General features: G+C 42.4%; 1 protein-coding gene across 2 annotated transcripts in view; it reads right to left on the bottom strand.

Annotated features, from left to right (window-relative positions):
- LOC126094650 (zinc finger protein 511-like) overlaps positions 1–14,031 on the bottom strand; it is a 101,530-nt gene that overhangs the window by 62,265 nt on the left and 25,234 nt on the right. For both annotated transcript variants that reach the window (XM_049909149.1, XM_049909147.1), the window contains exon 2: positions 203–354. In XM_049909149.1, the coding sequence (XP_049765106.1) occupies positions 203–351 (149 nt within the window). In that variant the 5' untranslated portion in view covers positions 352–354. The remainder of the gene's footprint in view (positions 1–202; positions 355–14,031) is intronic.

Genomic DNA, 14,031 nt, shown 5'->3' with positions numbered 1-14,031 from the left:
ATGGAAGAATGAAACAGGAGTCAAAGAAAGTTGAGGGTGTGTGTGTGTGATAGTTATTTTTTACGTCCTAACTTATATTTCGCCTTGAGACAGCTACTTCTCTATGTATTCACATTGAACATGCCCACATTTGAATTTATTTTTGCCTCACTGCTGTTTAATTGTAAAAATATAATGTACATAAGGAAGGTAAATTACTTACACTTCATGGCACAGGTCTTCATCATCAATATCAAACACACCAAGCCTGTTATATGTTTTGCATACTGCATCTCCCGATAAGAAGAACGGATCCGCCGGAGATCGTCGACCCACTGCGACCTGTGAAAGTGCTTCAAATGTCTTCTCCATTTCCTGTGAGAAGAGGTACAAAAAATATTACCAATGAAAACACAGTTCACTCTGTGAATGAAGACATATGGGCAATAATAATGTAATGATAATACAAGCTGCTTGAATGTGGCCTATCAACAGTAATTTTAATTTGCTTTCACAAATAAAGCGCTAACACTTGTCATGGGATGTGAGCAGCTATTCACATCATAAATCTTGAGTTTAGATCAGAAGACCGAACAACAGTCAAAGTTTTCAAATCAGTGAAAAGATCCTGGTGATGCTGCAAGTCTACAGCTTCAAGATATCTATCTAGAGTAACTTCAGTGCTTCAAAGACTGTGGACAAAAGCATGCTAACCCATTAAAGAATCCAGAAGGAGTGAGACAGTGTGAGACATAAGATGCAAGCTAAGGGTAGACAGGAATGTGTTAATCTCAGGAAGGTGCCGGGCAGTTGTCGCAAGAGGAGAATCTCAGAATCGGTACAGAACTGTTTGGGTGGCCACCACCAAGTAACTAATATTTTTAACTTAAGTGCAGGACTCAGCAATGTCATGCCACTCAATGGATGATAGTTACAACTGACCTGTGGGGAAAAAGCCCATCACTGTCCACTGGTCAAAGCTGTCCTTCAATGTACAGCAGTCAAAACTGCTACCATAAAAGGATTCCTGCCACTCTCCCAGTCAATGAAATAAAAAGAAAACTAAATACACACGACAATACTCCATGGAAAATAGGTGCCACATGTCAGGAAATTACAACAAGACCAACCTGTCCAGACACTAGTTGACTGTAAGGTGTCATTTTCTATGCTAATAGATACTTATTGTCACCAGCTGAAGGAGATTATGTTCCGAGATTTAAATTGCACATTGCTGAAAGACAGAAACAGAAAATACACACAGCTGATAGAAACCTGTGTTGTTTCTGAGATTGATTATGTTCCAAATGGTTCAAATGGCTCTGAGCACTATGGGACTTAACATCTATGGTCATCAGTCCCCTAGAACTTAGAACTACTTAAACCTAACTAACCTAAGGACATCACACAACACCCAGTCATTACGTGGCAGAGAAAAGATTATGTTCCAAGATACACTGTCCAGTCACATCAATGTGATCACCTGTCGAAGGCCTCAATCACCAGCTTTTGCAGTGACAACTGTAAAGCACTCACGAAGAGTGTCAATGAGGTTCCGGAAGGTACCGACAGGGAAGTGGAGCCATGCCGAATCCAATGTTGTGGGCAGCTATGGTTTAGGTTCATGGCACATACAGCCTCATCGAGGTGGTCCCACAGATTCTTGACTGGGTTTTAATCTGGGGAGTCTGGTGCCCAGAGAAGTATGGTAAACTCACCCTGGTGCTCTTCAAACCACAGATGTAAACATCCAGCTGCGTAACAAGTTGGATTGTCCTGCTGGTAGATGTCATCGTGCCAAGGAAGAACAAACTGCACACAGGGCTGGACATGGTCCCCACGGGCAGATGCATACTTGTGTTGATCCACTGTACCCTCCAGAATCACAGGATCACCCAGGAAATGCCACACAAACATTTCCCAGCTCACAATGCTCCCTCTTCCAGTCTGCATCCTTCCGACGATTGTCACAGGGTGTTTACTTTCAGACATTTCATCTGTCAGATAGAGCATAAAACATGCTTCATCTGAAAAGGCCATCCGTCACCACTCAGTACTGGAGTGCAAATTCCAGCCTTCACTGCTGACAAACAGCAGTCAGCATGGACGCATGAACCAGCTGCCTGCTGCCAGGGCCCATACACAGCAATGTTAGCGGAACGGTTGTTGATGATACATTGATGGTAGCTCCTTGGTTCATCTGAGCAGTCAGCTGCTCAACAGTTGCATGTTTATTTGCCTGTACACATCTCCGCAGCTGTCATTCACCACTGGCATCTATGGCCTAATGTGCACTATAATTACCATGGCGTCGGTTTTGGACAGCTTCATTTTGCCATGCATGATACAATTTAACCATGGCAGCATGTGAATAGTTTGCAAACTTAGCCATTTCAGAAATGCTTCCACCCCCTGTCTGACAGCCAATGATCACGCCCTTTTGGGCATCAGATAAATTTCTCCATTTACACATTACGACAATGACTGCACTGTTTTCTGGATCCCCCCCCGACATGCTTTACACTGAGGTCACAAAAATCATGGGATACCTCCTAATATTTTCCCAGCATACTGCAGTAACTCAACATGGAATGGACTCAACAAATTGTTGGAAGCCCCTGCAGAAATATTGGACCATGCAGACTCCACAGCCATCCATAATTGCTAAAGTGTTGCCGATGCAGGATTTTGTCCATTAACTGACCCCTCAATTGTGACCTATAAATTTTCAATGGGATTAATGTCGGGCAATGTAGGCCAAATCATTTGCTTGAATTGTCATTAATGTTCTTCAAATCCACCTTGAACAACTGTGGCCTGTGATAAGGCACACTGTCATCCATAAAAATTACATCATTGTCTGGGAATGTGAAGTCCATGAATGGCTGCAAATTGTCTCCAAGTAGCTGAACGTAAACATTTCCAGTTAACGATCAGTCCAGCTAGACCAGAGGACTTAGTCCATTTCATGTAAATGCAGCCCACACCATTATGGAGCCACCATCTGTTTGCTCAGTCCCTTGTTGACAACTTGGATCCATGGCTTCATGGGGTCTGTGGCACACTTGAACCCTATCATCAGCTCTAACCAACTGAAATTGGGGCTTATCCGACAAAGTCATGGTTTTTCAGTTCTCTAGAGTCCAACTGATATGATCACAAGCCCAGGAGAGGCACTGAAGTTGATGTTATGCTGTTAGGAAAGGTACTTTGTCGGTCATCTGATGCCATAGCCCAATAAAGCAAAATTTCACTGAACTGTCCTAACGGATACATTCATCATACGTTCCACATGGATTTCTGTGGTTATTTCACGCAGTGTTCCTCGCCTGTTAGTACTGACAGCTCAATACAAATGCCACTGCTCTCGGTCATTAAGTGAAGGTGCTGACCATTGCATTGTCCATGGTGGAGGTGGAGGTGTTGTTGTTGTTGTTGTTGTTGTCTTCAGTTCTTAAGACTGATTTGATGCAGCTCTCCAAGCTGCTCTATCCTGTGCAAGCCTCTTCATCTCCAAATGACTTCTGCATTCCATATTCTTCTCAATCTGCTTTTTGTATTCATCTCTTGGTCTCCCTCTACGATTTTTTTCCCGCACACTTACCTCCAATACTAAACTGGTGATCCCTTGGTGTCCTATCAACCGATCCCTCCTTTGATAAATTTGTGCCACAAATTTCTTTTCTCCCCAATTATATTCAGTACCTCCTCATTAGTTATGTGATCGACACACCCAATCTTCTTCAACATTCTTCTGTAGCACATTTTGAAAGCTTCAATTCTCTTTTTGTGTTAAGTGTTTATCGTCTGTGTTTCACTTCCATACATGGCTACACTCCATACAAATACTTTCAGAAAGGACTTCCTAGCACTTAAATCTATATTCAATATTAACAAATGTCTCTTCTTCGGAAATGCTTTTCTTGCCAGTGCCAGTATACATCTTATACCCTCTCTACTTTGGCCATAATCTGTTATTTTACTGCCCAAATAGCAAAACTCATCAACTACTTTAAGTGTCTCATTTCCTAATCTAATTCCCTCAGCTTCACCTGATTTAATTAGGCTACATTCCATTATCCTCATTTTAATTTTGTTGAAGTTCATCTTATATCCATCTTTCAAGATCGTGTTCATTCCATTCAACTGCTCTTCCAATTCCTTTGCTGTCTCCTACAGAATTACAATGTCATCGGCAAACCCCAAGTTTTTGTTTCTTCTCCCTAATCTCCAATTCCTTCTTCATATTTTTCTTTGGTTTTCTTTACTGCTTGCTCAGTGTACAGATTCAATATCATCGGGGATAGGCTATAACCATGTCTCACTACCTGCTCAATCATTGTTTCCTTTTCATGCCTCTCGACTCTTTATAACTGCTGCCTGGCTTATGTACACATTGTAAATAGGCTTTTGCTCCCTGCATTTTACCCTTGCTATGCTCAGAATTTCAGAGTTTCCAGTCAACACTTTCCAAAACTTCTGCCAAATCCACAAATGTTATAAATGTAGGTTTGCCTTTCCTTAATTTATGTTCTAAGATAAGTTATAGTGTCAGTATTGCATCATGTGAGCCCACATTTCTCCGCAATCCAAACTGATCTTCCCCAAGGATGGCTTCTATCAGTTTTCCATTCTTCTGTAAAGAATTTGGGGTTAGTATTTTGTAACCATGATTTATTAAACTGATAGTTCAGTAGTATTCACACCTGTCAGCACCAGCTTTCTTTGGAATTGAACTTATTATATTGTTCTTGAAATCTGAGAGTATTTTGCTTGTCTCATATATCTTGTAACCAGGTGAACAAGTTTTGTCATGGCTGGCTCCCCCAAGGCTATCACAGTAGGTCTGAAGGAATGTCATCTACTCCTGGGGCCTTGTTTTCACTTACGTCTTTCAGTGCTCTGTCAATGTCTTCTCTCAGTATCATGAGTCCCGTTTCATCTTAATCTACGTCCCCTTTCATTTTTATTACATTGTTTGCAAGTTCATCTCTCCCTTGTATAGGCCCTTATATATTCCTTCCACCTTTCAGCTTTCCGTTCTTTGCTCAGGACTGGTTATCCATCTGAGCTCTTGAGATTCATACCGCTACTTCTCTTTTCTTCAAAGACTGCTTTAATTTTTATGTAGATAGGGCCTATCCTTCCCCTAGTTTTATATACTCATAAACCCTTACATTTGTCCTCTAGCCATTCCTGCTTAGCCATTTCACACTTCCTGTCAATCTCATTTTTTAGACATTTACATTCCTTTTTGCCTGCTGCATTTTCTCCTTTGGTCAGTTAATTTCAATATAGCCTACGTCACCCAAGGATTCCTGCCAGGACTTGTCCTTTTACCTATTTGATCCTCAACTGCCTTCAGTATTTCATCTCTCAAAACTACCCATTCGTCTTTTACTGCCTTCCTTTCCCCTGTTCTAGTCAATCGTTCCTTAATGCTCCCTCTGAAACACTCTTACAATCTCCGGTTTTCTCAACTTATCCAGATACCATCTGCTTAATTTCTTACCTTTCTACAATTTCTTTAGTTTTAGTCTACAGTTCATAACCAATAAATTGTGGTCAGAATCCACATCTGCCCCAGGAAATGTCTTACAGTTTAAAATCTTGTTCTGAAATCTCTGTCTTACCATTATATAATCAATCTGAAATCTTCTGGGTTCTCCAGGTATCTTACACATATACAACATACTTTCACTATTTCTAAACCAAGTGTTAGCAATGATTAAATTATGCCTTGTGCAAAATTCAACCAGGTGGCTTTGTCTTTCATTCCTTTCCCCCCCGTCCATATTGACCTACCATTTTTCCCTCTCTTCCCTTCCCTACTATCCAATTCCAGTCCCCCATCACAATTAGATTTTCTTTCATCTACCTTAACTATCTGAATAATTTCTTTTATCTCATCATACATTTCTTCAATCTCTTCATCAACTATGGAGATAGTTGGCACATAAACTCGTACTACTGTGGTGGCTGTGGGCTCTGTGGCTACAATAATGCGTTGACTATACTAGGTGTTTTTTTTTTTTTTTTTTTTTTTTTTTTAAGGGTGCACAACTTCAATGGTCATTAGCGCCCAGACTACGTTAGGAATGCACCGCGACGCACAAGTTTAAAACAGCAACTAAAAGGGAAAACACGATAAAAGACAGACTGACAGGCATAGGATTAAAAAAACAGCATAATCAAATGTCCTTAGAGAGGTTTTTCAGGTTGATAAAACGAAGAACATGAGCAGCTGCTCGTGGGTCATCCGCTAAAATGGCATCTAGAGTATATGGCAGGCCAAGATCAAGACGCAGTGTGTTAAAATCCAGACAGGATGTTAAAATGTGGTGGACCGTCAGCAATTGCCCACATGGGCAGAACGGCGCCGGCGCAGCCGTCAGCAGATGGCGATGGCTGAACCGGCAGTGTCCAATTCGTAACCGGGCCAAAACGACCTCCTCCCGCCGAGAAGGGCGTGAGGAGGACGTCCAAGCCGCGGGAAGAGGTTTCAAGGCCCGAAGCTTGTTGTCCGTAAGTGCAGCCCAATCGGCATGCCACAGCGATAAAATGCGCTGACAAATGACCCTGCTACAATCTGATGAAGGGACACAACAAGAAGCTGTCCGAGGCTGGAGGACCGCAGCCTTGGCCGCGGCATCTGCAGCTTCGTTCCCAGGGATACCGACATGGCCAGGAACCCACATAAAGCTAACCAGAGAACCGTCGTCCACCAGCTTCTGAAGAGAGTGTTGGATTCGGTGCACGAAAGGGTGAACCGGATACGGATCACTGAGGCTCTGGAGTGCGCTCAGGGAATCGGAGCAGATGACATAAGCAGAATGTCGGTGGCGGCAGATGTAAAGAACAGCCTGGTAGAGGGCAAAGAGCTCAGCTGTGAAGACCGAACAATGGCCATGGAGACGGTATTTGAAACTTTGTGCCCCGACAATAAAAGAACACCTGACCCCGTCATTGGTCTTAGAGCCATCGGTATAAATGAAGGTCATTTTAATGAACTTCGAACGAAGTTCAACAAAACGGGAGTGGTATACCGAACCGGGGGTAACCTCCTTTGGGAGCGAGCTGAGGTCAAGGTGTACGCGAACCTGAGCCTGGAGCCAAGATGGTGTGTGGCTCTCGCCCACTCGAAAGGTTGCAGGAGTGAAAAATCAAGGTGTTGAAGGAGGCGACGAAAGCGAACTCCAGGGGGTAGCAGGGCAGAGACATACAACCCGTATTGACGGTCGAGAGAGTCGTCAAAAAAGGAACGATAAGATGGGTGGTCGGGCATTAACAGTAGCCGACAGGCATACCGACAAAGCAGTATATCGCACCGGTAGGTGAGTGGTAATTCACCAGCTTCAGCATGAAGACTCTCGACGGGACTAGTATAAAACGCTCCAATCGCAAGATGTAAACCCCAATGTTGTAAGGAGTTGAGGCGGCGTAAGATGGGTGGCCGTGCAGAGGAGTATACGAAGCTCCCATAATCCAGCTTGGAGCGGACGATCGACCGATATAGGCGAAGTAGGACGGTTCGATCCGCTCCCCATGACATACCACTGAGAACACGGAGGACATTTCGAGAACAGGTACAACGGGCAGCCAAATATGACACATGTGGAGACCAGCTAAGTTTCCTGTCAAATGTAAGACCTAAAAATTTTGTTGTCTTCACGAATGGGAGAGCAACGGGACCGAGTCCTAAGGACAGTGGGAGAAACTCTTTGTAGCGCCAGAAGTTAATATAGACCGTCTTCTCGGCAGAAAAACGGAAGCCACTATGCTAGGGGGGAGGGCGAGGGGGGGGGGGGGGGGGGGGAAGGAGGGGGGGTGATGAGAGGGGAAAAGACAAGTAGATGCGATGGTGGGATAGAAGACGTGTTTAGTGCAGGGGTGGGAACAGGTAAAGGTTGAGGTCAGGAGGATTATGGGACTGAAGAATATGTTTTAGGAAGAATTCCTGTCTGCTCAGTTCAGAAACACTGGTGTTGATAGGAAGATGGTGCAGGCTGTGAAGTGGTCATTAAAGTGAAACACATTGTGTTGCGCAGCATATTCAGCATGTGCGTGGTCCAGCTGTCCTTCGGTCACAGTTTGGCGGTGGCCATTCATGTGAACAGAAAGCTCCTTAGTTGTCACGTCCATGCAGAAAGTGGCACTGTTAACTTAGTTTGTAGTCATATGGCTGTTTTCACAAGTAGCCCTGTCTTTGATGGGGTAGGAGATGCTTGTGACAAGACAGAAGTATGTGATGGTAGTGGCAGGATGAATGGAACAGGTCTTCCATCTAAATCTACTGCAGGGATATGAGCCATGGGAGAAGGGGTGGAGTAGGGATGGAGACTGTTATTGTGTAGATTTTTCAGTATGCTACATCTTGCAGCTCTAAAATACTGAAGAAATGGTGTTTTGTAAAATGTTTGAACCAAAACTTCTATTAATTTCCTGAATGACTAGTTTTGGGTTTTGCCCATTTCCACAAGCTACCTGTTACAGAGAACAAAATTCGTTAAGAGTGGATGTGTCAAATGTGGATAATAAACGTATCACCGATAATATGGGTCATATGGTAGCTACTTCTGTAGTTTGTATGTATGATATGTTTGGTGTGGATTGTTCCATTTATATCATCACACTTAAATGTATCTCAAGCCATGCATTAAAAATTCATTGGGTGGCAGAATACTGTTGTGGGAGGGGTAGGGAGAATATTCCTCATTTCAGTGCACAACAAGAGGAAGTGGAAACCCTGGCAGAGAATGTGATTAATTTGCTCCAGTCCTGAGTGGCACTGAGTGTTGTTATCCCATTGTGAACATTCCACTATTTCATATCACATTTTGTTAACCACTTTTTATTGACATTATCTTCCTTACACAGTATGCAGCTCGTGGTCTAGTACTTAACATCACTGCCTTTACATCACAGGGCCCTCAGTTCAATTCCCAGTCGGATCAGAGATTTTCTTTGCCCGGGGACTGGGTGTTTGTGTTTCATAATCTTTTCATCTCATCTTCATCACAAAGACAAATGAGTTGCCGAGGTGGTGGCAAACAAAAAGACTTGCGCCATGCGGCTGACCCTCCCCTAGACTGGGTCTCCCTGTCCAATGTCATACAATCATTTTATTTCCTTACACACACTTTAATAAAGTCCTTGATGTCACCACAAACATCACTAACTATCTACTGTACAGCAGCTACTGAAATGCAAACCAATCTTCTTTTTCTAGTGACTTTGGCCCGCACTGGCACATTATCAGTTATTAATGGATTACAACACAATTAATTTAAGGGGTGGCCTGATGCCCAACCTGTTGCCACCCCCTGCCCCCCCTCCCCCCACACCCATGGAATGTGTGTTCCCCAAACTATCTGCAAACATCGTTATTCATGTGAAAGTTTTCTAAGGTTCGTGAGTTGTGTAAGTGAAGTGGGACATACATACTGACTCGGTATTCACATAGTGTGATGTGGGAAACCAGCTAAAACTCATATCCAGGCTGGCCTGCACACCGCTCCTCATCGTTAATCTGCTAGCTGCAATGCAGTGTTACATGCACTATCTCCATGGGATTAACACTTATGTACAAATTGAGAACCTACAGCCTTCCTTTCCTATTTGCTTGCTTAGACAAAAACAGTGCTTTTGCCATTCAAAGTGATCCTCAATATCAGCATTTTGTATCATGGCTCTGACTATGTATTGTTCTGTTCTGAGTGGCGACTATAAGTGGAAAAAAAAAAAAGAATCATACACAGGCTATGTTCATCATGTCATGTTCCGTTCTATTCCTTCTAGAATAAATAAAACAACAGAATTTAGCCATCAATCTTACTGCTGCTAAGCTAAATGACCTACTACTTGTGTTGAAAACCACTTAAATCATTGTAACCCAATAAGATCCCATTGCCCAATGGCAATGATCATTATTTACTGCAGATCCCCTGAGCACCTGAGCACAGAGATGTTCACCGTGATTTGAAAGTAGCACAGGTCAAACCCATCTACAAAAAGGAAGTACAACTGATCCACAGCATTACCACTGTATACCACTCACATCTGTTTGTAGTAAATTGGAAATATTTCTGAATTCGAAAATTATGACCTTCATAGACTAAAGTAACCTTCTACATGGAAATCAACATCAGTTCCCAAAACAATGACCACATAAAACTTAATTCAAACTCTTGACATATATTATCCTGCATGCCATGGACAGAGAAAATCATGGTGCTTTGATGTTTCTAGAATTTTTGAAAGCTTCTGATTCGGTGTCACATTGACACCATATAAATAAAAATACGTTCCTACAGGACTGGGTGAAAAATTTCTTGACAGGCGGGATGTAGTACAAATCCTGGATGGTAAGTCATTTAGACACACAAAGTAATATCTGGTGTTCCATTTGGGAGTGTAATAGATCTTCACTGTTCACATTATAGATTAATGAGTTAGGAGATAGAATTAGTTGCAATTTAAAATTTTTCAAACACGCAGTTTTCTACAAGAAAATTACACCATGTATAAAACTGCAGTAATATCCAGTTAGATTGACAAAATATCAACCTTGTGTAAAGGTTTATATAAAAAACACTCACAAAGTTGTGGACCTTAGAAAATGCAGAAGCATGGTATCTTTTGACTACTGGATAAATGAATCACAACAAGAGCTAGTCAAGTTACAGAAATTTTTTGAACTAACTATGAGTATAAATATCAAATGGAATAACCATTAAGCTCAGTGGTAGGTAAAGCAAATGGCTAGCTACAATTCATTGGCAAGATACCGAGAAACTGTAGTTTGACCACAAAAGAGATTGCAAGCAAAACACTTCATAGTATATAGTTTAAAACTGTTCAAGTGTATGGATTCCATATCTTGTTGGACTAAAAGGGAACACAGAATATACGTGAAGACAGGTGGTGCAAATACAAAGACAGGTGGCGCAAATGGTCACAAATTTGTTTGATTGATGAGAAAGTGTGACAGAAATGTTGAAAAATCTTAACTGTCAAATGCTCAAAGAAAGATGACGTACACCTCGTCTAATGAGAACCCACCCACAGAAAAAAACCATTTCAGGAGAAGAACTACAATGCCCAGTCACATTAATGTGCCCACCTGTCAAAAGCCTGAATAACCACATTTTGCAGTGAACACCATTGCGAGATCTGCAGGAAGAACGTAAGTCAGGTTCTGGAAGGTACCGACAAGTAAGTGGAGCCATGCCAAATCCAGTGCTTTGGCCATATGCACTAGGTTTCCCGGTTGAGGACCCATGGTGAGGAAAAGCCCAATCGAAATGGTCCCACAGATTCTCGACTGAGTTTAAAGCTGGGGAGTCTGCTGGTCAGAGGAATACAGTAAACTCATTCTGGTGCTCTCCAAACCATGCACATACACTGTGAGCTGTGTGAAATGTTGTACTCTTCTGCAAGTAGATGCCATGGTGCCAAGGAAAAATAGACGGCGTGTAGCGGTGGACACAGTCCCCAAGGACAGATTCATACTTGTGTTAATCCATTGTGCCTTCCAGAATTATGAGATCACCCAGGAAATGCCATGAAAACATTCCCCAGACCATAACTCTACCTCCTTCGGCTTGGACACTTCCAACAATTGTTGCAGACTGTTGGCATTTGGACATTTCATGCCATACACGCCAACAACCATCAATCCAATGGGGCATAAAACATGATTCATCTGAAAAAGCCACGTGTTGGCACTCAAGTGGATGTACAGTTGCAGTATCGGCATGCAAATACCATCCTTCGTCACCGAGGAACAGCAGTCACCATGGGTGCACAAACCAGGCGCCTGCTGCCACAGTCATTGAGGAGACACTGTTAGTAGCCCTTTGGTTCATCTGGGTAACTGTTGCTCAATAGTTCCATGTCTAGTAGTCTGCAGACATCTTCAAGCCTGTCATTCACTCCTGTCACCTATGGACTGTGGTGCCCCACAGTTGCCTCAGTGCTAGTTTTGGGTAGCACGATTTTGTCATGCTTGATATACTTCAACCACGGCAGTACACGAACTGATTAAAAACATTTTGGAACTGCTTCCCCCCCCCCCCTCCCCCTGTCCCCCTCTGGCCTGACAGCCAATGATCATACCCTTTTGGACATCAGATAAATCACTCCGTTTTCACATTATGACAACAACTGCACTGTTTTCTGGATCCCAGTGATACGCTTTGTGTACCCTCCAGTGATAGTGCTACCACCTGTCATTTTTGAGTGTTTATTGCACCCTGATGTTAAACATAGGTGGTGGTCACATTAATGTGACTGAGCCACGTATAAATATTCCTCAGTCCCCTATGTACCTATCCCGTATAGATTGCGCAGCTCACACAGTCATTCTTTTCATGCTCCATCCATGAATGGATAAGAATAAACCATAATACAAAGTACACTCAAAAATATGGGAACACACCCTTTGTGCAGCGATCTGCAGTTAACTGATGTAGAAGTATCCAAAACCCACTCCTCAGCACAACTTCAGTACCACAAAGTGTTTTGTTGGCTTCTCACTAACTGACCTTAATTGTTTCTTTAGTCCATCCAGTTCTTTGTGACAAATGTTAGTAATTATAAATGTCCTTTGACCTGGTATGCAGAGCATATCCAGAAATGGGGCTACCTCCGAGTTAAAATGGTTTGTTGTCAGGGTTTCCTCATATAGGAAAGCGGGCTTTACAACACATTTAGTGCTATACTTCCCCTACAATGTGGCACACACTTCATTCACTCCTCTGTCAAGACCTGCCTGGTAGCTATGTTATCACCAATAAATGGATGATAATAGATTATTCAAGCAAGTAATGCAACATCATCCAGCATGGAAGATGTCCCATATGTGAAAGGAGCAACCTCTTATAATAAATCACCAAGATACCTGAAGGATCTTGAACGTTCAAAATTTAAAACCAAGCTCAAAAGTCGTCTTATATTAAAATGTTCCTATTGCCTCAATGAGCTCTAATTGCAAGTATTGTTATTAGTTTTCATTTGATACCTTGCATGTCTCGATTGTGAGCACAGTGCAACTCTTTATTTGTATCTTATTTATCTCATATTATGATTCAACTTATCTTATTGTTACCATGACTAATTGTAATGCATGAACTTCATGTTTCCTGCAATAACAAATAAATGAGAATGAAATTATGTTGTATTCCACGTCAGGCAGTCATTGGTTCCTATGATGTGTATTACTTTTCTGAAAGTGTACCAGTTAATGACAATGGTTCAGTTAACTCCCTGCATGGTTCAATTGACCCACGGCAAGATTCAGTTCACCTCCTGTAGGGTGTTAAGTGGACCACTTGCAATTATGTGGCATTTCAGTCTCTTCTTTTGTTAATATTTAGATTAGACTCTTATTACTTTTTTCACATGCTCATTTATTGCAAACTCTTGCAGCTCCTTCTTCAGGCAGAAGGGATGAAGGGGAAGGAAGAAGGGTTGAGGAAAAGGACTGGAGAGGTCTAGGAAAATGGGTAGATTTTGGGAAAGCCACCCAGAACTGCGGGTCAGGGGAGACTTACGGTACTGAATGAGAAGGAAAGACTGATTGTTGAGGACTGCATCAGAAGAGATTTGAAAACCTGAGAGCTTAAAGGTAAAGACAGGGTAATATACAAGAAAGAGATTACTACAATAAGAATGAGAAGCTCAGTGCATCGTACGTAACAGAGGCGGGAGGGGATGGAGAAAAATACATGGGAATGACAATGAAATATGTACAAAATTAAAACAGAGTGAAGCAAAGAGCAGTTACAGTGTAGAAAATCTGTGACGGAATAAATTAATGTAGGCCCTAAATAAGGGCAGGTGGGTGGTGAGAACCAAGGACATGTTGAAGAGCTAGTTCCCACCTGCAAAGTTCTGAGAACCTGGTGTTTGGGGAAAGAATCCAGATGGCACTTGTGGTGACACAAATGCCGAGGTCACAAATGTCATGTTGTAGTGCATGCTCTGCGACAGGATATTACGAGTTGCTAATGTATACCCCCTGCCTATGCCCATTCATCCTAACTGATAATT

This window comes from Schistocerca cancellata, chromosome 8, assembly GCF_023864275.1.
Source record: "Schistocerca cancellata isolate TAMUIC-IGC-003103 chromosome 8, iqSchCanc2.1, whole genome shotgun sequence".
NCBI lineage: Eukaryota > Metazoa > Arthropoda > Insecta > Orthoptera > Acrididae > Schistocerca > Schistocerca cancellata.
Note: the sequence above shows the minus strand (reverse complement) of the source record. Positions and strands in the feature narration are given on the sequence as shown.